A 20,075-nucleotide genomic window follows, 5' to 3' on the forward strand; every position below is an offset into this window, starting at 1 on the left:
TGATCTCAAGAGGGTACTGAACAAGATCAGTGGCAGTTTTTTAAGTTTGGTCATTATTATCATGGTGTTATTCACAGTCAAAAAAAATCATAATTCATATTCTCCTTTGTTTCATCACAATTTAAGCAAGCCTAGTAATAGACACAATATTTCTGACACTGAATACATTCCCCGAGGTCCATAGATGTACCTAGATACCAAGAATATGCTAAATAGCCCTTGTAGAAGTGGAGCAATATTCCATTTACCTAGGTATATATTTTATGCGGATTTTCACATCGTGCGGAACATGCTTCACCCGAGGAGAAGTCTCTGAACCCATGAACCCGTTTGGTCACGATAAGAGTTTAACCCTTTCACTACCACACTACAAAGAATGGTCAACATTCTGTAGTGTGGTAGTGAAAGGGTTAACCTTCTGTAGTGTGGTAGTGAAAGGGTCAACATTCTGTAGTGTGGTAGTGAAAGGGTTAACATTCTGTAGTGTGGTAGTGAAAGGGTTAACATTATGTAGTGAAAGGGTTAAAACGTTTGCCTACAAGAAGGGCAACCATTCCCACATTCGACACACATTTACCGGTACTTAAATAAAAACATGGAACTTCATTCATCTATTGACAATAGCGGAGGTTTATTCCAGATACGGTGGTTTCAGCCACAGGCTGCAGAGCAATCAGGTTCAGTAACATTGAGGGAAACAGCTGTGGGGCAGGCGGCGCGTCAAGACAGACACCACACACACACATGGTACACGGTCTCTCTCTGAAGCTGGACAGGAGACCACGGAGCACTGGACAAGCTTTGGGGGGAGGGGGGGGGGGGGGGGAAGAGTCTGGTGGCAAACGAGGAAACGCAGCGTCTTGTGCAGTTCCCCGCGCGCCCAGCGGAGGCGGGAGGCCCCAGGAGCTCTTCAGTTGGCCTCGTCCTTGGAAGCCTCGTCGAAGTTCTCCACCAGATCTGAAACGACAAGATGACGACATGTTCCTTTATTGATCCCCTCGGGGACGATTCAGGGGCGGCATGGGGGAAGGGGTGTACATGTATGGGCAGGGTAACGGTAGAAAGATATAATAAATATATAGGTAATAAAATGAGATCTTTGAATATAAAAATATGGAGGAAAATAAAGTGTAAACAATATGGTTGTATTCAATTGTAAAAATATATTCTTTCAAGAGTCGGGGGGGGGGGGGGGGGGGGAGACGTGCCCCCCCATAAATCTCAGAAACACAATTCAGGAAAAGTGCGTTTATCTGAAACACAATTCCGAGGTGTAACGTAACCCCCCCCCCCCCCGAAGAGCGAGAGCCGCATGTGGGGCCCCGACGGCCGCCGACGTGGAGGAACACAGCTGGAAAAATGGCGGCGCGGAGAAAAGAGGATCAAAAGGAAGGAAAAGCGAGGCCTCGATCGCTCAACGAAATGTGAGAAATCCTCCCGTTCCCATCGCAGGTTGTTGGAACGGGGAGGAGGGTGAAAGTGGGAACGGTTCGGGAGGTCTGAGTGTGTTTTCTTTAGCGCGGGGGAACAAAGAGGAAACTTAACTCCTGTAACAACACCGTGGGCGCAGGCCGCTGACCCCGCTGACCCCTGCGTCGCCGGGCCCTGCGACCGCTCCCTCTCTCTCTCTCTCTCTCGCGGAAATACATGTGTAATCGTTTGGTACATTAGTGAAAAACTTGGGCCACGGGAAAGGAGCCATGAGAAGAGAAAAAAAAAAAAAGCCGGTTTAATTGTAATGGCAACCTGATGTGTTTGGGCCCCGTTCTGTCCACAAAGAAAAGCAAACCGTGTTTAAAAGAACTCATAAACAAGGAACGCGATGGTTTCAAACGCGCGAGCCTCTCGGCCCCGCCGTTCCTCCGCGCGGCCGTTGATGGATCCCCTCGGCGTGACCCCGGCCCCCCGTCTCAAAGAAAGGAAAGCAAACCGCCGCAACGCGAACATTAATCGGGGAGAGAGAAAAAAAAAACACACAAGACACCCAGATGTGAGCGCGACTCGCTCCTTCTGCGGATCTTACGGTTATAAATTAACTCAATAAAAATAGAATATATCAGTAATATAATTGAGCGGGTCGGATCGATTTCAGTTAATGTTTCGGAGCAAAACATGGGATTATGGGACCATCGCTCACCCAGACGTGAATTAATACACATTCGTTTAGCGTCGACTAAACGCAGGGATTTGGTCGAGCGCCACTGCGGACGGCCTCGTTGAGCGCGTGCAGAGGGGCTCTCCAAAGCCACATCTGTACACTCTGAATCCCTAAATGCAACAAGTCACGCGTTCGAGAGCTTTTGGTTGGCAACTCTGGAATAACATGGTTAACAGCCGCGGAGAACCAGACTTTTACGTTTGATTTATATTGATAAGAGCACTTCTGTCCCACTGGTAAATTAACATGTTTGCTGCAGTTTAGTCTAGGAGTCATAACTAATATGCTGGTTAGAGTTAATTGTGCAAATTGGAGAATAGGTACCGTTGTAATAATGAATGACATGATTAGCAGATATTATGAGTATGACATATAGAAATAAATATCTCCAAGCTTTGTTGAATAAGATTTGAGTCGAGCTATCTGTAAGTTTCAAATACCACTTGGAGCTAAATCTAATACCAATTTCACGACCATACTAGCTAGAAGAACACAGGGACACTGAACTGGCAGCTGCACTTGTGGGCCAATTTAAATTATCACACGTTCCATACAAACCAGATGCACCAAGCTCCTCAAAATACAACGACTTGAATACAAAAACATTTCATATATTTAATATTATTTAATCTCGACAGCCAGGCTTCCTGCCCCAAAAAAAATATAATACCAGTGTAAATTACTTTTTAAATATCTTGTAAGGCCTTAAATTGAGAATTTAATACTCAAGACTTTTTAATACCCCGCAGATATCCTGCAGGTTGCCGCCTCACTCATTATCAAGAAGAAAGGAGGAAAAAACAAAATACACAACGCCCATAAAAGCTGGTTGGTTCTCATCTCTCATCTCTACTCTAACGTTCAGATCCTGATACTTCAGATTAGGGATGGGCATTTTTAAGAAAAATCCAGATCGATTGATCGCATGCTATACTCTAGTGATCGTGTATTACTCGTAAAGTAATTTTCTGACTATAAGCCGCGCCTTTCCCCCCAATCTTTCGACCCTGCGGTTTATATAACGGTGCGGCTAATCTATGGATTTTTACAGCTAACGGCCACTAGGGGACCTCCTAAATCTATGGATTTTACAGGTTACAGTCCACCACCTTTAACTCTCACTCGCTCTTCTCTCACAGGCACACAGCTGCTGCAAGTTAATAAATGGGAGCTTCCTCAAACAGCCATCTCTTTCCCGACAATCCCCTCTGTGCACGAACCCTTACATATGGTAATTAAACATTAAAACACCTGCAGCTTATAGTTTAGTGCAGTTTATAGTCCAGTGCGGCTTATATGTACAAATCATTCAATTTAGCTGCTGCGGCTTATATTCAGGTGCGGCTTATAGTGCGAATATTACGGTACTTTTTTTTGTTCATTCACATAATATATGTTTAAGGAATCCAACACATAGTTATAATCTTACACATACATGTGAATTTAATTATTATTATTTTTTTTTAAATCCAGTACGAGATTGACATCACGCCATAAATGCATCAATACAGAACGTATTAATTACGGTTGCGTTTCTTTTTCAAATAGCCACGGGTAAAGACCCTAACCCTGTCAAAACAGCAGTCAAAGTGTATATTTTCAGCACTACGTTTGTTTACCAATGATTTTAAGTGTTAGTGAAATATGAGTTTATAGAAATCTCAGCGCATCCGAGTCGGAAACATTTGCTTATTGACACGAGAACTTGGCACAACCCAACTTGAGTGTAGTCTTTTGAGAGAAGAGATGCAGGGCTTTCGAATAAAAATTTAACTACACTTCCCAGCTCACGCCAGCCCCTGTCAATCATTCTAGAGTTCTAGCGTGAAGCTTTTTCTCTCATTATTTCCGTGGTCATATCTCACGGGTGGAAGAAACTACAACTTAACTGTAGACATATATTGAAGTGGTTAGTTTCTTCTCTTCCCTACTTTTAGCATGTAGAAACAATTGATTTGAAATTAGTTTCAAAACGGTTGCACCCTGATAAAATCCTAATTGAACTCTTGCCATTTGAAATATAAGATTTGGGTAATTTATAAGCCTGCTATTCTATAATAATATTTCAAATAGCATTGGTCCGGATTAGAGAATTCAGTACTGAATCTACAAAACGTTCCGTTTAATAATCTTCCCTTTAAGATTTTTTTGTACACATTATCTCAAGAAGGTACTGAACGAGATCAGTGGCAGTTTTTCCATGCCTGGTCATTATTAGCATGGTGCTATTCACCATCAAAGATGCAAGAAAAATCATATTCTCCTTTGTTTCACCACAATTTAAGCAAGCCTAGTAATAACGACAATATTTCTGACACTGGGAATACATTCACTGAGGTCCATAGATGTCCCTAGATGCAAATGGACCTTGTAGAAGTGGAGCAATATTCTACTCCATTTACTTATGTATTTTAGGCGGATTTTCAGAAAATAGGGCTCCGGGCTTAAGACCTTCTCAGACAAATGCCTCAAATGTCTTCAACTGAAAGGACACGCTGCTCTGAGGAACTGAACCAAAACCAAAGAACATGGTCCTGACCCAGAAGCCCCACAGACAGACTTGTGACCCGTTCCGACTCGTCATCGTGTCATCACAGAAGGGAGAAATGTGGCCATACATCTGGAGCATAACAGTCATTGTAGTGAAATAATGTGGCCGGCTGTGGTGTGAGCCACACGCACTTTGACATAAAGTGTGCTCAGGAAAACACAACACTGGTGAACAAACTGAATAAAATAGAACGCAGTTTAGTTTCTCTACCTTTCTGAGAATGTCTAGCAAAAAACAGTGTTGCAATCTGATGAAAAATGGCAGAGAAATCTACATTATAAAAAAAGTAACTGTACCTACAGTAGATTTCATTCACGGTTTTTGCTGCCCCGTCAGGGGCGCCTGGTGGCACTAAATCCAGATTGAACTCTGCCATTGGAAAGGGGAGATTTGGCCCGATCCATAGATGTGACGTGGCCCTAATAAGGTAATTTATAGGCCCGATATTCTATAATAATATTTCAAATTGCATCCGTCGGATGGCAAAATTCAGTACTGTATCTACAAAACCTCATGTAAATCATCTGCCCTTTATTCATTCACTTAGATTGTTTTGTACACGTGATCTCAAGAAGGTGCTGAACGAGCTCAGTGATTTCTCTTCTTGATATTCTCCTTTGGTTCATTACAATTTACTCAAGCCTAGTAACAAGACACAATATTTCTGACACTGGGAATACATTCCCCGAGATCCATAGATGTCCCTAGATACCAAGAACATGCAAATGGACCTGGTAGAAGTGGAGCAATCTTCCATTTACTTAGGTATGTATTTTAAGGCGGATTTAATATGGCTAAGACTTTAAAAGGTTAACAAACAAAGTAAGTAGCAGAAGGCCAAATCACTCAACTTGAACTTAATATCTACAATTTAAGTCACTGTTGTTTCAGTATGAAGACAGATTACAGTTACAGTACAGGGTCATGTCCTTTCAGCAGCACTCACCTGGAACGTCATCATCCTCTTCCTCTATTGTCGCAATCGGTGCTTTTCCATCTCCAGCTGTAGAGAAGAGGAGACAGAAGCAGAAGGTGAGAAGCTGGTAGAGCAGGGAACTCTCTTTAGGAGGTAGAGAAGAAGAGAGAGAAACAGAAGGTGAGAAGCTGGTAGAGCAGGGAACACTCTTTAGGAGGTAGAGAAGAAGAGAGAGAAGGGTGAGAAGCTGGTAGAGCAGGGAACACTCTTTAGGAGGTAGAGAAGAAGAGAGAGACAGAAGGTGAGAAGCTGGTAGAGCAGGGAACACTCTTTAGGAGGTAGAGAAGAAGAAACAGAAGGTGAGAAGCTGGTAGAGCAGGGAACTCTCTTTAGGAGGTAGAGAAGAAGAGGGAGAGAGACAGAAGGTGAGAAGCTGGTAGAGCAGGGAACACTCTTTAGGAGGTAGAGAAGAAGAGAGAGAGAGACAGAAGGTGAGAAGCTGGTAGAGCAGGGAACACTCTTTAGGAGGTAGAGAAGAAGAGAGAGAGAGACAGAAGGTGAGAAGCTGGTAGAGCAGGGAACACTCTTTAGGAGGTAGAGAAGAGACAGAAGGTGAGAAGCTGGTAGAGCAGGGAACACTCTTTAGGAGGTAGAGAAGAAGAGAGAGAGACAGAAGGTGAGAAGCTGGTAGAGCAGGGAACACTCTTTAGGAGGTAGAGAAGAAGAGAGAGAGACAGAAGGTGAGAAGCTGGTAGAGCAGGGAACTCTCTTTAGGAGGTAGAGAAGAAGAGAGAGAGACAGAAGGTGAGAAGCTGGTAGAGCAGGGAACTCTCTTTAGGAGGTAGAGAAGAAGGGAGAGACAGAAGGTGAGAAGCTGGTAGAGCAGGGAACACTCTTTAGGAGGTAGAGAAGAAGAGAGAGAGACAGAAGGTGAGAAGCTGGTAGAGCAGGGAACTCTCTTTAGGAGGTAGAGAAGAAGAGAGAGAGACAGAAGGTGAGAAGCTGGTAGAGCAGGGAACACTCTTTAGGAGGTAGAGAAGAAGAGAGAGAGACAGAAGGTGAGAAGCTGGTAGAGCAGGGAACACTCTTTAGGAGGTAGAGAAGAAGAGAGAGAGACAGAAGGTGAGAAGCTGGTAGAGCAGGGAACTCTCTTTAGGAGGTAGAGAAGAAGAGAGAGAGACAGAAGGTGAGAAGCTGGTAGAGCAGGGAACTCTCTTTAGGAGGTAGAGAAGAAGAGAGAGAGACAGATGGTGAGAAGCTGGTAGAGCAGGGAACACTCTTTAGGAGGTAGAGAAGAAGAGAGAGAGACAGAAGGTGAGAAGCTGGTAGAGCAGGGAACTCTCTTTAGGAGGTAGAGAAGAAGAGAGAGAAGGTGAGAAGCTGGTAGAGCAGGGAACACTCTTTAGGAGGTAGAGAAGAAGAGAGAGAGACAGAAGGTGAGAAGCTGGTAGAGCAGGGAACACTCTTTAGGAGGTAGAGAAGAAGAGAGAGAAACAGAAGGTGAGAAGCTGGTAGAGCAGGGAACTCTCTTTAGGAGGTAGAGAAGAAGAGAGAGAGACAGAAGGTGAGAAGCTGGTAGAGCAGGGAACACTCTTTAGGAGGTAGAGAAGAGGAGACAGAAACAGAAGGTGAGAAGCTGGTAGAGCAGGGAACTCTCTTTAGGAGGTAGAGAAGAAGAGAGAGACAGGAGGTGAGAAGCTGGTAGAGCAGGGAACACTCTTTAGGAGGTAGAGAAGAAGAGAGAGAGAGAAGGTGAGAAGCTGGTAGAGCAGGGAACTCTCTTTAGGAGGTAGAGAAGAAGAGAGAGACAGAAGGTGAGAAGCTGGTAGAGCAGGGAACACTCTTTAGGAGGTAGAGAAGAAGAGAGAGAGACAGAAGGTGAGAAGCTGGTAGAGCAGGGAACTCTCTTTAGGAGGTAGAGAAGAAGAGAGAGACAGAAGGTGAGAAGCTGGTAGAGCAGGGAACTCTCTTTAGGAGGTAGAGAAGAAGAGACAGAAACAGAAGGTGAGAAGCTGGTAGAGCAGGGAACACTCTTTAGGAGGTAGAGAAGAAGAGAGAGACAGAAGGTGAGAAGCTGGTAGAGCAGGGAACACTCTTTAGGAGGTAGAGAAGAAGAGAGAGACAGAAGGTGAGAAGCTGGTAGAGCAGGGAACACTCTTTAGGAGGTAGAGAAGAAGAGAGAGAGACAGAAGGTGAGAAGCTGGTAGAGCAGGGAACTCTCTTTAGGAGGTAGAGAAGAAGAGAGAGAGACAGAAGGTGAGAAGCTGGTAGAGCAGGGAACACTCTTTAGGAGGTAGAGAAGAAGAGAGAGAAGGTGAGAAGCTGGTAGAGCAGTGAACTCTCTTTAGGAGGTAGAGAAGAAGAGAGAGACAGAAGGTGAGAAGCTGGTAGAGCAGGGAACACTCTTTAGGAGGTAGAGAAGAAGAGAGAGAGACAGAAGGTGAGAAGCTGGTAGAGCAGGAAACACTCTTTAGATAATAAAGTTTGAAAACACTGTTCCTCTCGTCTGAGGTTTAATTTCACTGCATCACACGTCCCTTTACCCTGCAGTCCATGATGAACAATAACTACCATCCAACGTGACGTTCCACCCAAGCAGATGGGATCAGGGATGGGCATGAGTACTCTCTGCTTCAACAGAACTCCAGTGGTTTTTGAGGGTGCTACATTTTTAGTTAGTTACCACCACCAAATACGTTCACTAAAAGCGCTCGTTTGTGCCACTGAAACACAAATCTCGCTCTGAAATCCGGCAAAGCGCGAGACAAAGCGTGAGTTGTTGCAGGAAGGAAGACACCGCTGGAGGCTGTGGAGCACGAGAGCGTACCTCCAAAACTCTGTTGCGTTTAAAGTTAGTGTAGCGTTATCTAAAAGATACAAAACAGCGGTTTGCATTTGTGCATTTCCAAATCGTGCCAACAACATGCCGCCCACTATTCGTAGCGTCCACAGACTATTGATGCAGACATGCCGTCCCATGAGCAGACAGACCTGCTGCAGACAGAGGAGGCAGGCCTGTACGCTGCGACGAGATCGTCACAAATTGCCCCCTAATTTGGCCGGTGCGAATGAAAAATTACATCTACTCGCAAGCTTGCGAATAGTGATTTCACCCCTTCATTCGCATTTCACTACACTAACATTAGCCTACAACCAGGGCTGTACAGGCGACATAATGTTGCGGTTGTAATTTCATTAGACAGACCAGCGCGGACATTTAATAACATGCAATTTAATTGACACGAGCAATGGGCTAACGTTAGCTGGTGGTCCCGAGTGAAGCAGGGACGGCGGAGCTATAGGCTAACGTTAGCTGGTGGTCCCGAGTGAAGCAGGGACGGTGGAAAAGTGAGGAAAGGGGTGGGTTATATTGACAAGTGACAACGCTTGACAACAGAAGTTTAAACATAACTTCATATTTATTAGTTATTCGTTTCTGTATATCATCCACTGTGACTTTCCATCTCCGTGTTAGACTCTTCCTGTTTACATTCGAGTGTGACGTCATCACCTACGGCAGCTTAGACGATCAAAACGCGAACCTAGAACAAAACCCGGGGGGGGGGGGGGGGGGGGCTGGCTCTCTTGTGCGTTCTCGCCCCCTCTCTCTCTCGCTCTCTCTCTACATTCAATGATTTAAAGTAGCCAAACGTTACAGACAGTATAAATACTAACTGGATAGTTGATGATAAACATTTAATTTCATTATCTGAAATATTCTAAAATCATTAAGTCTGCTATAAGCCATTATCCCTTTGTGTGTAATTATTATTTTATCACAGTAGTATATATATATATGTGTGTGTGTGTGTGTTTGGCTAAAGTGGATAGAAAACACAGTACTGTGCAAAAAAAGGGCACCCAAGAGTTTTTATATAAATAGTCTTAGATGTAAATAATTTTTTTTATTAGTGTGTCAGTAGACTACTATTAGTACATTTTCATTAAATAATTTTTTAAAGCATCTTCATGGTTTAATAATGCAAACATATGTTGCAGGGACTTATTATAATCATCATATTGTCGTGACTGTATGCATCAAAGGGTTAAATCAAGCATTTTTAAGTGCTTTAGGAAATGTCAAAATATTGCGATATATATTGTGTATCGTGATATGGCCAAAAAATATCGCAATATCATTTAGAGGCCATATCGCCCAGCCCTACTATAATGGTAAAATAGTTATTTAAAAATTTGCCCCTAAAAAATATTCTTTGCCCCTAAATTTCTCATTTAGGGGCAAGTGTGCCCCTAGTGAAAAAGCTTAGCGTACAGCCCTGGGAGGTAATGGAATTATTACAAATGGTAACCGACTGTTTTGACTGAAAAATACGCATTATATTTAGATCATATATTTAGCATTTTAAGATTATATATTGCATATATTTAGCTTTTTATTATTATTATATATTAAGATTAGATTTAGATTATATATTGTAACTATTTATTGTAGGGCAAATATAACTGAGAGGGCATACATACCCTCATCTCACACCTTGTTGCCCATATGCACATGTCCAGAGTTAATTTCATTGATTTGTTATATTGTTTACACTGCTTTTTTACTACCTGTACCTCCCCCTCCCCCATGCTGCTATGATGCCTGAATTTCCCCAAGGGGATCAATAAAGGAATATCTTATCTTATCATATTAAGCAACGGGTATATTGCTGTGCATTGTTATGTCCACAGAGCGAGACATAATAAAATCGGTTGTATGCGTGTGTGTGATGCAATATCTTAGTTATTGCTGCTGCCATGCGCTTTAAGATGCATTCTAAAATCAATAATAATTAATTACATTTATATAGCGCTTTTCTAGACACTCAAAGCGGTCCCCACAATGTAGGGTGGAAATGTCCTCCTTCACCACCACTGGTAGCACACAACCTTGGGCTACGCAGGCTCAATGGCTGCCATACACTGGCACCAGTCACACATCACACTACACAATGGCTGAATGGCTCAGGAGACAGGGATTGATAGCCAATTAAGGGGAAGGGATTATTAGGTGGCCTTGATGTCAGAGACCTGATGGGAATTAGCGATAGGCGTCCTGGGTTCTTTAACGACAGAGACCTCAGGACCTCTGTTTAGCGTCTCATCAGAAGGACGGCACTGGCACCTATACGGTGTTCCTATCACTGTAACAGGGGCATCGTTACAGACGGGTCCAGACTAGTCCTGCTGGACAACAACAACACCAACACCACTTTCCGACAACGGCCTTGACCGGGGCTCGAACCAATGATGACTCCGGAACTCTACTCACGTAGCCCCGCTGCCGGACAATCACTCGAGCAGCACTACTCAAGAGAGCACCTGATCTGGGACAACATCACTCATACCCGTCCCTAACGCCTACTACATGACTAATACTAGCCAGAAGGAACAGCCCATGTGAACATCTCGGTGGCTCCACACACTCACCCTGTTTGGGCAGGGCCTCCACACACTCACCCTGTTTAGGCAGGGCCTCTGCCAGTCTCCTGAGGCTCCACAATAGGGCTGAGCCCAAACGTTCGTTACGTTGGCATTCGAATTCTAAATCAACATATATTTTTTTATATACATTTTGTTTATGCGTTCATTCTGTTTAAACCAAATGGGTTTTTTCTCCACAGTTGCAGATAAAGATTATGCTACACTATTTTAATATAAAAAGTTATATTCATTAAAGAAAGATTAATAATTTATTCAAATTGATGATTTAGTTTTAGGATATTTATAAAAAATGTAAAACTAATTAAAAACTAATGTTCGAACGCCCGTTCGAAAAACCCAGACGAAGTTCGAAATCCCAAAAACAGGCTTCGGTGTAACAGCCTTCCTCCACACACTCACCCTGTTTGGGCAGGGCCTCCGCCCACTCACCCTGTTTGGGCAGGGCCTCCGCCAGTCTCCTGAGGCTGGTGAGGCTGTCGGCTCCCAGCTGGTTGAGGATGCCGGGCAGCATCTCCGTCAGCTGCTTGGTCTCTGCGTGGCCGGTGATAGTGAAGGTGTTGGCGGCGAGCGACGCCTGCACTTTGGGGTTGTTGAAGTGGATGACTGTGCCCTGGTTCGTGAACATGTTAACCTGCGCAACACGGGATCAACAGGAGAGCTCCCGTCAGCAACACTCGGAGAGAGAGAGCAGGCCAGTCGACCACAAGTACATAGTATTTGTAACAGTCGGATAATAGGGGTGCAAAGGTAGACGTATCCGTACCGAACCATTTCAGTGTATCGTACCGAACGGCTGTGTAGTGCACCAAACGAATACAACGGTATGTTAACCACCAACTAGATTTTTTTCACAATGTAATATAATTTTTTTTTTTTTTACAAGTCGATTATTAAATTTCAATATAGAATATTCATTGACAGCCCTACAAGTACAATTAGTTACTGCACACTACATCACCCCTGAGTGGAACATGGAAAGCCAAACTTTCCCCCACTGTACCGAACCTTGACTTCAAAACCGAGGTACGTACCGAACCGTGGTTTTTGTGTACCGTTACACCCCTATGTCGGTGGATAAACTGGATATATTATATAGTTTGCTTATTAATTTAGCAGATACACCAATAAATATAGAACACAAGAATAATTGATTTTTAACTTATTCCACCACTGCAGGATTGGGTAACAGAACCCAGAAGGGCTTATATAATGCCAACAATGCAGCAAAAAAAAGTATATGCACAAAAATGACAACGAATAATCATAAGAGGGACCACTGAAACAAATTCAGATAAAAATGTAACAGTGTTATTTGTAGTGGTGGTGGTGATGGCAAGATGGGATGAGTGTTCAGTACATTTAGCTGACGCTTTTAACCAAAAGCGACTTACAAGTTCTGTACAACAAGTGAGGAGGAAGGGTACAACTCTGGCGGCTAAGGGTAAGGGACATTGTTCATCAAAAAGTGTTGAACTTGAGTGCTGGTGTTGATTGCATAGTAGTATAGATATATTAGCATAGTAGATATAGTAACATAGACTAGGTAAGATTCCTTAGTAGCAAAGTGCATAATAGTAAAAGATGAAAGTTATATCGTTTTTTCATTCATTACTAATGTGTCATTGTATCAAGTTTGTGAAATTGTTTGTCGTTGCGTGTTCGATATCGTGGTAGGTGTGTTTGATATAATGGTATGTGCGTTTGATATTGTGATGGGCCAACACAAATAAAATGCAGGAAACACTGCACTATGAAGAAACTTGAACGCTTACCTCCTCAATACCAGAAATGTTGTTGACCCCGAGTTTCTTTAGGGAGAACTGGAGCTTTTTGTCATCTGCCGTCGCCGTTCTGTGTACGACCTTCTTCTTTCTGCGAGCACTACCCTTTGAGGCAAGAAAGAACACACGGACGTGGTAAACGTGTGAACTTAACGTTCCAAGACAACCGTCGGTGCAATATCGGTGTCAAAGAGGAGCATGAGAGCCCGATATAGCCTCCATGCGCCCGAGTGGCCTGCAGACTGTCTTTTGTCTCCGTCTCATGAGTCTTCAGACTACGGTTTCGTCTAAATATATCCCCTGCTTGCTACACCCTCCTCACCCCGTCCGCTACACCTCTTTGTGTGAGACGTGTGCGCCATTGATTGAAAACGTTATTAACAGATTGCAGAATGGGTACAATACAGTATGGCTCAATCAATACACACAATTGTTAAGGGGATGCAGACCAGAGAAAGACTTTAGTCTTGTTTACATCAGGGTCCCCCATTTTCAATTAATCATGACATTTATGACATACAGTACTGTTTATTTACAGACAGAGTTTCTAAGAGAATATATACATTTGAGGGGGAGGAAACTGTACATTGTGGGGGGGGGGGGGGTTTCGACATTTACCAGGGCCAGTTTCGAATTGCAGCCTCCCCTAGGTGCTCTTTTAGAGCGGTTTTGAAGGTTGGTAGGGATTCACATCCTTTTTGCGGCTGTGGCGAAAGTGCGTTGATGCCGACATGCTTTACATACAGTTAGCCCTCACGAGAAGCGAACGCAGAGGGATGGAGGAAACACAAGTTCCCCGTTGACTGTGACCATTAGTGGGATATCTTTTGTGAGGCGCTAGGTTTGCTGTGGTAGTCTGCGATACCGGTGTTACTTGGTGTTCAGGCTCTACTGAGTACATTACTTGCCCAGCGCCCCCACCGGCGTATGCTTTCCCCCCCTCTCTTTTGATAGAAATTAAACCCATTTCAGTTCATTTTCGTACATCAGTGCCCACATTCAAATAGAAAACACCAATTTGTAAAATACTAAACATGTCATCAAGTGTGTAAGTCAGACAATATTATAAACTGAACGTGTCTTGTGTGGACACTGGACAGCAGCCACTTTCAGGTTTCACTTTCACGTACAGAGTAGTTTTAACTTCACATGAAGGAGAGAAAGAAGCTCTAAAGTCTAGAGACACGACTACGACATGTTACACAACGATAGCAGAGGATTCTGAAATACTACAGATGAAATCTGCAGCAGCAAAAGCTTCACTGGAGAGGAGCTCAGAGGACCAGTCCAGACCAGCAGCAGTATGTTTGACTGGAGAGGAGCTCAGAGGACCAGTCCAGACCAGCAACAGTATGTTTTGACTGGAGAGGAGCTCAGAGGACCAGACCAGACCAGCAACAGTATGTTTGACTGGAGAGGAGCTCAGAGGACCAGTCCAGACCAGCAACAGTATGTTTTGACGAGAGGAGCTCAGAGGACCAGTCCAGACCAGCAACAGTATGTTTGACTGGAGAGGAGCTCAGAGGACCAGTCCAGACCAGCAGCAGTATGTTGACTAGAGAGGAGCTCAGAGGACCAGTCCAGTAACAGTATGTTTGAGCAGTATGTGATCAATGCACTACATTGATTAATCAGTCATTGATCAGATAGAAAAGTGACAGCTTAAAACTAATTACAAAAATGTTATACAATTATTTGCTAGTATTATTGTACATACAAGCAGCCCATAATAACAAAGCCTAGTTCATTGCCTTACATAACATCTTACTGTAAATTAAATGTATTGTACATTGTTTTAGGACTAAAATGTTTCAAACATGTAGTTACGAATTACATTCAGAACTAGCCCCTTTCGTGACTTTCGGTTTGCAAGCCTGTGGCTTTTGTGACCGGAGTCACTTGCCCACCCGCCCCGATCACCCAGTAGCGAAACGACCAAGCGTCGTCAAGGGGCTCGCGGTGTGTCAAGAATACATCAGATCTGAATTTCAAAGATACCCAGCGTACAATATGGGTCTAACACAGCTTCACGATGGGGTCTGGAAGCTCGGAGTTGCTAATAAACAGTTTAAAACATTGTTACTCGACGAGTGGTATTTACAGAATCTCCGCCGTTGGTGTCACAGCGCATGCGCACCATGCCGCGTTCACGTTACTGGGAAGAAGCGGAAGAAGCAGTTTCCGACTGGGAAAAACCATTCACGTCAGCCTCCTAGTGGTAATTCCTACTAGGACATATGGGATTCTTTTATAGACCCCATATCTCCCACTTCGCGTCACGAATTGCGGAAGTATGGATGTGGGCGTTTCATCCATAGATATATATAGAGTCAAAGCGTGAAGGCTTCCTAGTTGTAGCAACGAGATGTCCTCTGGTTCTTCCGCTTCTTCCCAGTAACGTGAACGCGGCATGGTGCGCATGCGCTGTGACACCAACGGCGGAGATGGACGTTCGGTCTGTAAATACCACTCGTCGAGTAACAATGTTTTAAACTGTTTATTAGCAACTCCGAGCTTCCAGACCCCATCGTGAAGCTGTGTTAGACCCATATTGTACGCTGGGTATCTTTGAAATTCAGATCTGATGTATTCTTGACACACCGCGAGCCCCTTGACGACGCTTGGTCGTTTCGCTACTGGGTGATCGGGGCGGGTGGGCAAGTGACTCCGGTCACAAAAGCCACAGGCTTGCAAACCGAAAGTCACGAAAGGGGCTAATTCAGAACAAACTCTGGAATTTGACTACATTTTGTCCTAAGATTGCAAACTACACACACACGTATGAGACATTTCACACAACATTGGCAAAACAGTTACATTTAAATGTTATTGTATTACCTTTCCGCCAATGCGGACTTGTGCCTGCAGTTTGGCAAGTTTTTCTTGATTCATTATTGTTTCTTTCATCTAGAGGGGGGGGGGTGGGGGGAGTACACAGAACACTAGGATTAATGACAGTTGAAAGAATGAATGAACTTTATTTAACAGATTGCAGAATGGGTACAATACAGTACGGCGCAATACACACTTTCGTCTTGTTTACATCAGGGTACCCCATTTTCAATTCATCATAGTGAATTGCGACTGTGAGTTGAGACACATGAGTGATTCATGTTCAAGTCAAGTCTTACTGGAACCAAGCCTAAAAAACACAGCGTTGGTGTGGGTGTGGCAGCCAGCAGTAGGTGTGTGAAGCGATAAGCAGAGTCGAGGCCAACTGCTTCAGGAAGAAGTGTTTCGTGTCACACGTCCAACTAGTCCAGCTGATTAGTTAGCCGTTAGTCATACATGTCTAGATGTAGCAGTACTGTGTCTACCTGTATATGTCATAAATGTTATGCATTGAAAATGGGGGACCCTGATGTAAACAAGACGAAAGTCTTTCTCTGGTCTGCATCCCCTTAACAATTGTGTGTATTGAGCCGTACTTGTACCCATTCTGCAATCTGTTAATAAAGTTGTCAATCAATCAATCAACGTTACGCAACATTAGTAACGTTAGCTAGCGAGCTAACATTGAACATTTGTTCAAAAAAGTCTGATTGCTCAATCAGCTAACACGACTAGTTAGCTCCGTAGCTGCGGTCATGTCAGGTTTACAACAACAACACACAGGGCTAAATAACTTAGCTGACGCCATTTAGCCAAGAAGGAGACCAATTGACTCAAATAATACATCGGGGCTACTTAATGTTATGTTAAGTTAGCCAAAGCTAACAACGTTACAACTCAACAAGCTAAGCTAGCTGGGCCGTTAGCTAGCCGCCGTGCTAACTGAGCTAACTGAGCTAACGGCCTGCTGTCACTCACTCTCTGCTCGACACCGGCTCAGCGGACTTAGAGCTCAAACACCGCGGAATTCAAGCCAACCGGTTGAACAAGACGTGTGTTTATTACCTCGTGCAGCCGGACCGGGGAGGAACCCGTGCAGGGAAGAAGGTATTATATTATATATATTAATATAAAGCTCCTCACTGACCTGAACACTATCAGCGAGCAACACGCGGGGAGCGAGACGGAAGCAAAAGAGAGGGCGCCGGAAGTGACGCGCGGCTGAGGAAGGGCTGAGATCCTGTTGAGATCCTTCTTCTGAGTGTTTTTCAAATGTGGACTTTTATTTAATTTTTTTAGTATTTTTTTTTGACATTTGTTGTACAAATCTGTGGAGGTGAGTGGATACACCACTGGAGTGTTTAAAGCTATTATTAGAAACCAATATATGTGATTTATTTGTTACTTTCTATGGTGTATGATACAAATTAAAAGTATGAGAGGGAATACTGCTGTTTGATTGATTGATTGATTGATTGATTGATTGATTGATTGATTGATTGATTGAAAATGTTATTAACAGATTGCAGAATGGGTACAGTACAGTACAGCTCAATACACACAATTGTTAAGGGGATGCAGACCAGAGAAAGACGTTCATCTTGTTTACAATCCTATGATGATAAATTGTATCTTTATTGCCCCATTAGACATATAGTTTATTATGGTATTTGTGCTTTGTGTTTATTAATATATGTCATAATGAATTCCAAGATGGAGACTTACCTGGTCAACTCCCCTTTTTTCCTACGTCCCCCCTAACCACTCCTATAACATGGCAGGTAATTTAGAGTGCAGGTAGGCCGGTAGAGCGGTACCATATAGTTTTTGACTGCACATAATTTGCACTTAATTCGCACTTGATTGACAGTTTACGTTCATTTACAAAACCCTTTTTGTTTGTTTTATAGTGGTAGGCAGCTATTGGGGCTGTTGTGATTCGCTTTCCAATAAATCCCGTTTGTTCTGACAAAGTACAAAGTCCCCCATTTTCATTCATCATGACATATATGACATACAGATAGACAGTACTGTTACATCTAGACATTTATGACATACCAGATCTACAAATACAGTACTGTATGTGATACAAAAAGAGTATGAAAAAGAGAGTATATACATTTGAGGGGGAAGAAACTGTACATTGGAGGTGGTTGGGGGGGGGGGGGGGGGGGGGGGGACTGTACATTGGAGGGGGTTGAGTTAGGACATTTACAGGGGACAGTTTTCGGATTGCAGTCTCCCGTAGGTGCTCTTTTAGAGAGGTTTTGAAGGTGGGTAGTGATTCACATTCCTTTACAGCTGTGGGTAGGGCGTTCCTTCTGAGTGTTTCAAATGTGTACTTTTTTTTTTAGCATGGACATTTGTTGTACAAATCTGTGGAGGTGAGTGGATACACCACTGGAGTATTTAAAGCTATTATTAGAAACCAAGATATGTGATTTATTTACTTTAGATGTATTGTGCTCTCTTGTTGTTACTTTCTGGTACAAATTAAAAGTATGAGAGGGAATACTGCTGTAGTATCAAGACGTCTTGTCAAAGATAGCAAATAATAATAATAATAATACATTCAATTTAAATGTCACTTTAGGCAGGGAGGGTGTTCCAGATGGTAGGAGCAGTTAGTATCACTGAAGGCTCTGTCTCCAGTACTGTATACCTGTATGTCATGATATATATTATCTGTATATCTGTATGGCCCCTGTAAATGTCCAATCCCCCCTCCCGCCCACCCACCCACCCCCTCCTAATGTACAGTTTCCTCCCCCTCGTATGTATATATTTTCTGTTAGGATCTCTGTTTAACAGTACTGTATATTATTTGCATATCTTGTATATCACAAATGTAACAGTACTGTATACCTGTATGTCATGTATGTCAGAAATGTCATGATATATATATCTGTATGTTGCTAAAGCAATGTCCAAACATGAGACAATTCAAACTGATGTATAAGGAAATTATGTTCACAAGGTACAGGGATGAGGAAGGGACTTGATATTCACGGGTGTTTACATTTTTATTTTGTTTTCTATTTTATTTCTTTCATGTTTTACATATATAGTTTTTGTTTTTTGTTTTGCATATATATATATATATTTCTTTCTTTTCTTTTTTATGTTTTAAAATAGTACACTCATTTGAGTAGTGGAAAAGGGGTAGGATTAAATAAGTGTATACTTCTTCCTACTCCTTTTCGAACATGTAAATTGAGTTGTTTTGCTTTTTGTTATTGTTTGTTTGTATTCATTGCATGTTCGAAATAAAGATTTCAAATCAAATAAAAAATGGGGGACCCTGGTGTAAACAAGACGAAAGTCTTTCTCTGGTCTGCGTCCCCTTAACAATTGTGTGTATTGAGCCTGACTATTGTACCCATTCTGCAATCTGTTAATAAAGTTTTCAATCAATCAATCAATCCAACAGTATGCAGTTCGGAAAGGGGAATTGTGAGGAGTTCAGTGTCAGAGAGCGTGTAGGTGTGGACGAGGTCACAGAGGTATTCAAGGGCAAAGGTCACAGAGAGGCTTAGCAGTCTGACGTGATAAGCTATGGGACATGGGCAAGAACATTTCCCACACCCCGGCGGATGAGATAGAGCTGGAGGCATATTATCGAGGGGGATTAGGGATTGTTGAGAGACACACAATGGTGTTATCTGAATCTTTCAGGACACGTTGTGCTTCCGCACAGAGGCAGGAGGCAAAGCAGAGCTGTTTCATCTCATTTCAATCTAATAGGGTCCTGATGAGATCAAAACAGAGAACACAGAACTTGACCGGGAGCCAGTGGAGGGGGGGGGGGGGGGGGGGGGGGTGAGGTGCTGGGTGGTGGAGGTGAGGTGCTGGGTGGTGGGGGTGAGGTGCTGCCAGGGTTTTGTGTGAGAGGAGCCTGGCAGCAGAGTTCTGGACATACTGGAGTCTTTCCCCAAACAGGACTGTGTGTGTGTGTGTGTGCAGTGAGTGTAGAAGATGATGGGTTGTCACATAAAGTGTTGTTGTCATTGAGCAACCTGATGGCCTGGGGATAGAAGCTCCTTCTGAGACCGCAGCAGTTCAAAGAGGCTAACATTAAGTAGCCTCGATTTATTTTAGTCAATTGGTTTCCTTGGCTAAATGGCGTCAGCTACGTTATTTAGCCTGCAACATGCCCTGTGTGTTGTAGACCTAGCGTTACCTTAGCTACGCCGCTAACTAGTCCTGTTAGCCAGCTACTTCTTCTTTTTTTTTTTTTTTCTTTTTATTGATCTTTTCCCCCCTCCATTTTCCTCCGATTTTCTCCCATCCCAATGTTAGTCGTTATGCCAATTCCCAATCCCCTTCCTGGTCGCTGCGCACTTACCCCCCACAGTCGGTCTGGGAGAGTGGAGACTATCACGTGCTTCCTCC

The 20,075-nt window shown here is 43.4% G+C and overlaps 1 protein-coding gene across 3 annotated transcripts; it reads right to left on the bottom strand.

The window, feature by feature from the left end:
- Positions 1-612: 612 nt before the first annotated feature.
- On the bottom strand, positions 613-16,891 carry btf3 (basic transcription factor 3). Of its 3 annotated transcripts, none has more exons than XM_084324259.1 (6): positions 16,831-16,891; positions 15,690-15,758; positions 12,843-12,956; positions 11,500-11,701; positions 5,656-5,712; positions 613-957 (listed from the first exon to the last, which is right to left on the bottom strand). In XM_084324259.1, the coding sequence occupies exons 2-6, from the start codon at positions 15,756-15,758 to the stop codon at positions 911-913; spliced, it is 489 nt and encodes a 162-aa protein (XP_084180385.1). In that variant the 5' UTR covers positions 16,831-16,891; the 3' UTR covers positions 613-910. The 3 variants fall into 3 exon arrangements, with proteins under 3 accessions (XP_084180385.1, XP_084180383.1, XP_084180384.1); XM_084324257.1 differs by having other exon boundaries at positions 11,470-11,701; XM_084324258.1 differs by having other exon boundaries at positions 11,470-11,701; positions 16,749-16,866.
- Between the last annotated feature and the right edge of the window lie 3,184 nt (positions 16,892-20,075).

The sequence above is a fragment of the Notolepis coatsorum genome (genome assembly GCF_963971535.1).
Source record: "Notolepis coatsorum genome assembly, chromosome: 11".
Lineage (NCBI taxonomy): Eukaryota > Metazoa > Chordata > Actinopteri > Aulopiformes > Paralepididae > Notolepis > Notolepis coatsorum.

What these genes read in the sequence shown, in the direction of transcription:
- btf3 (XM_084324257.1), bottom strand. Translation starts at nt 15,758, where the DNA reads ATGAAAGAAACAATAATGAATCAAGAAAAACTTGCCAAACTGCAGGCA. An exon ending in AAGTCCGCATTGGCGGAAAG is followed by an intron (nt 12,957 to 15,689) that starts GTAATACAATAA and finishes CTTGCCTCAAAG; the next exon opens with GGTAGTGCTCGCAGAAAGAA. An exon ending in ACATTTCTGGTATTGAGGAG is followed by an intron (nt 11,702 to 12,842) that starts GTAAGCGTTCAA and finishes CGTGTTGCGCAG; the next exon opens with GTTAACATGTTCACGAACCA.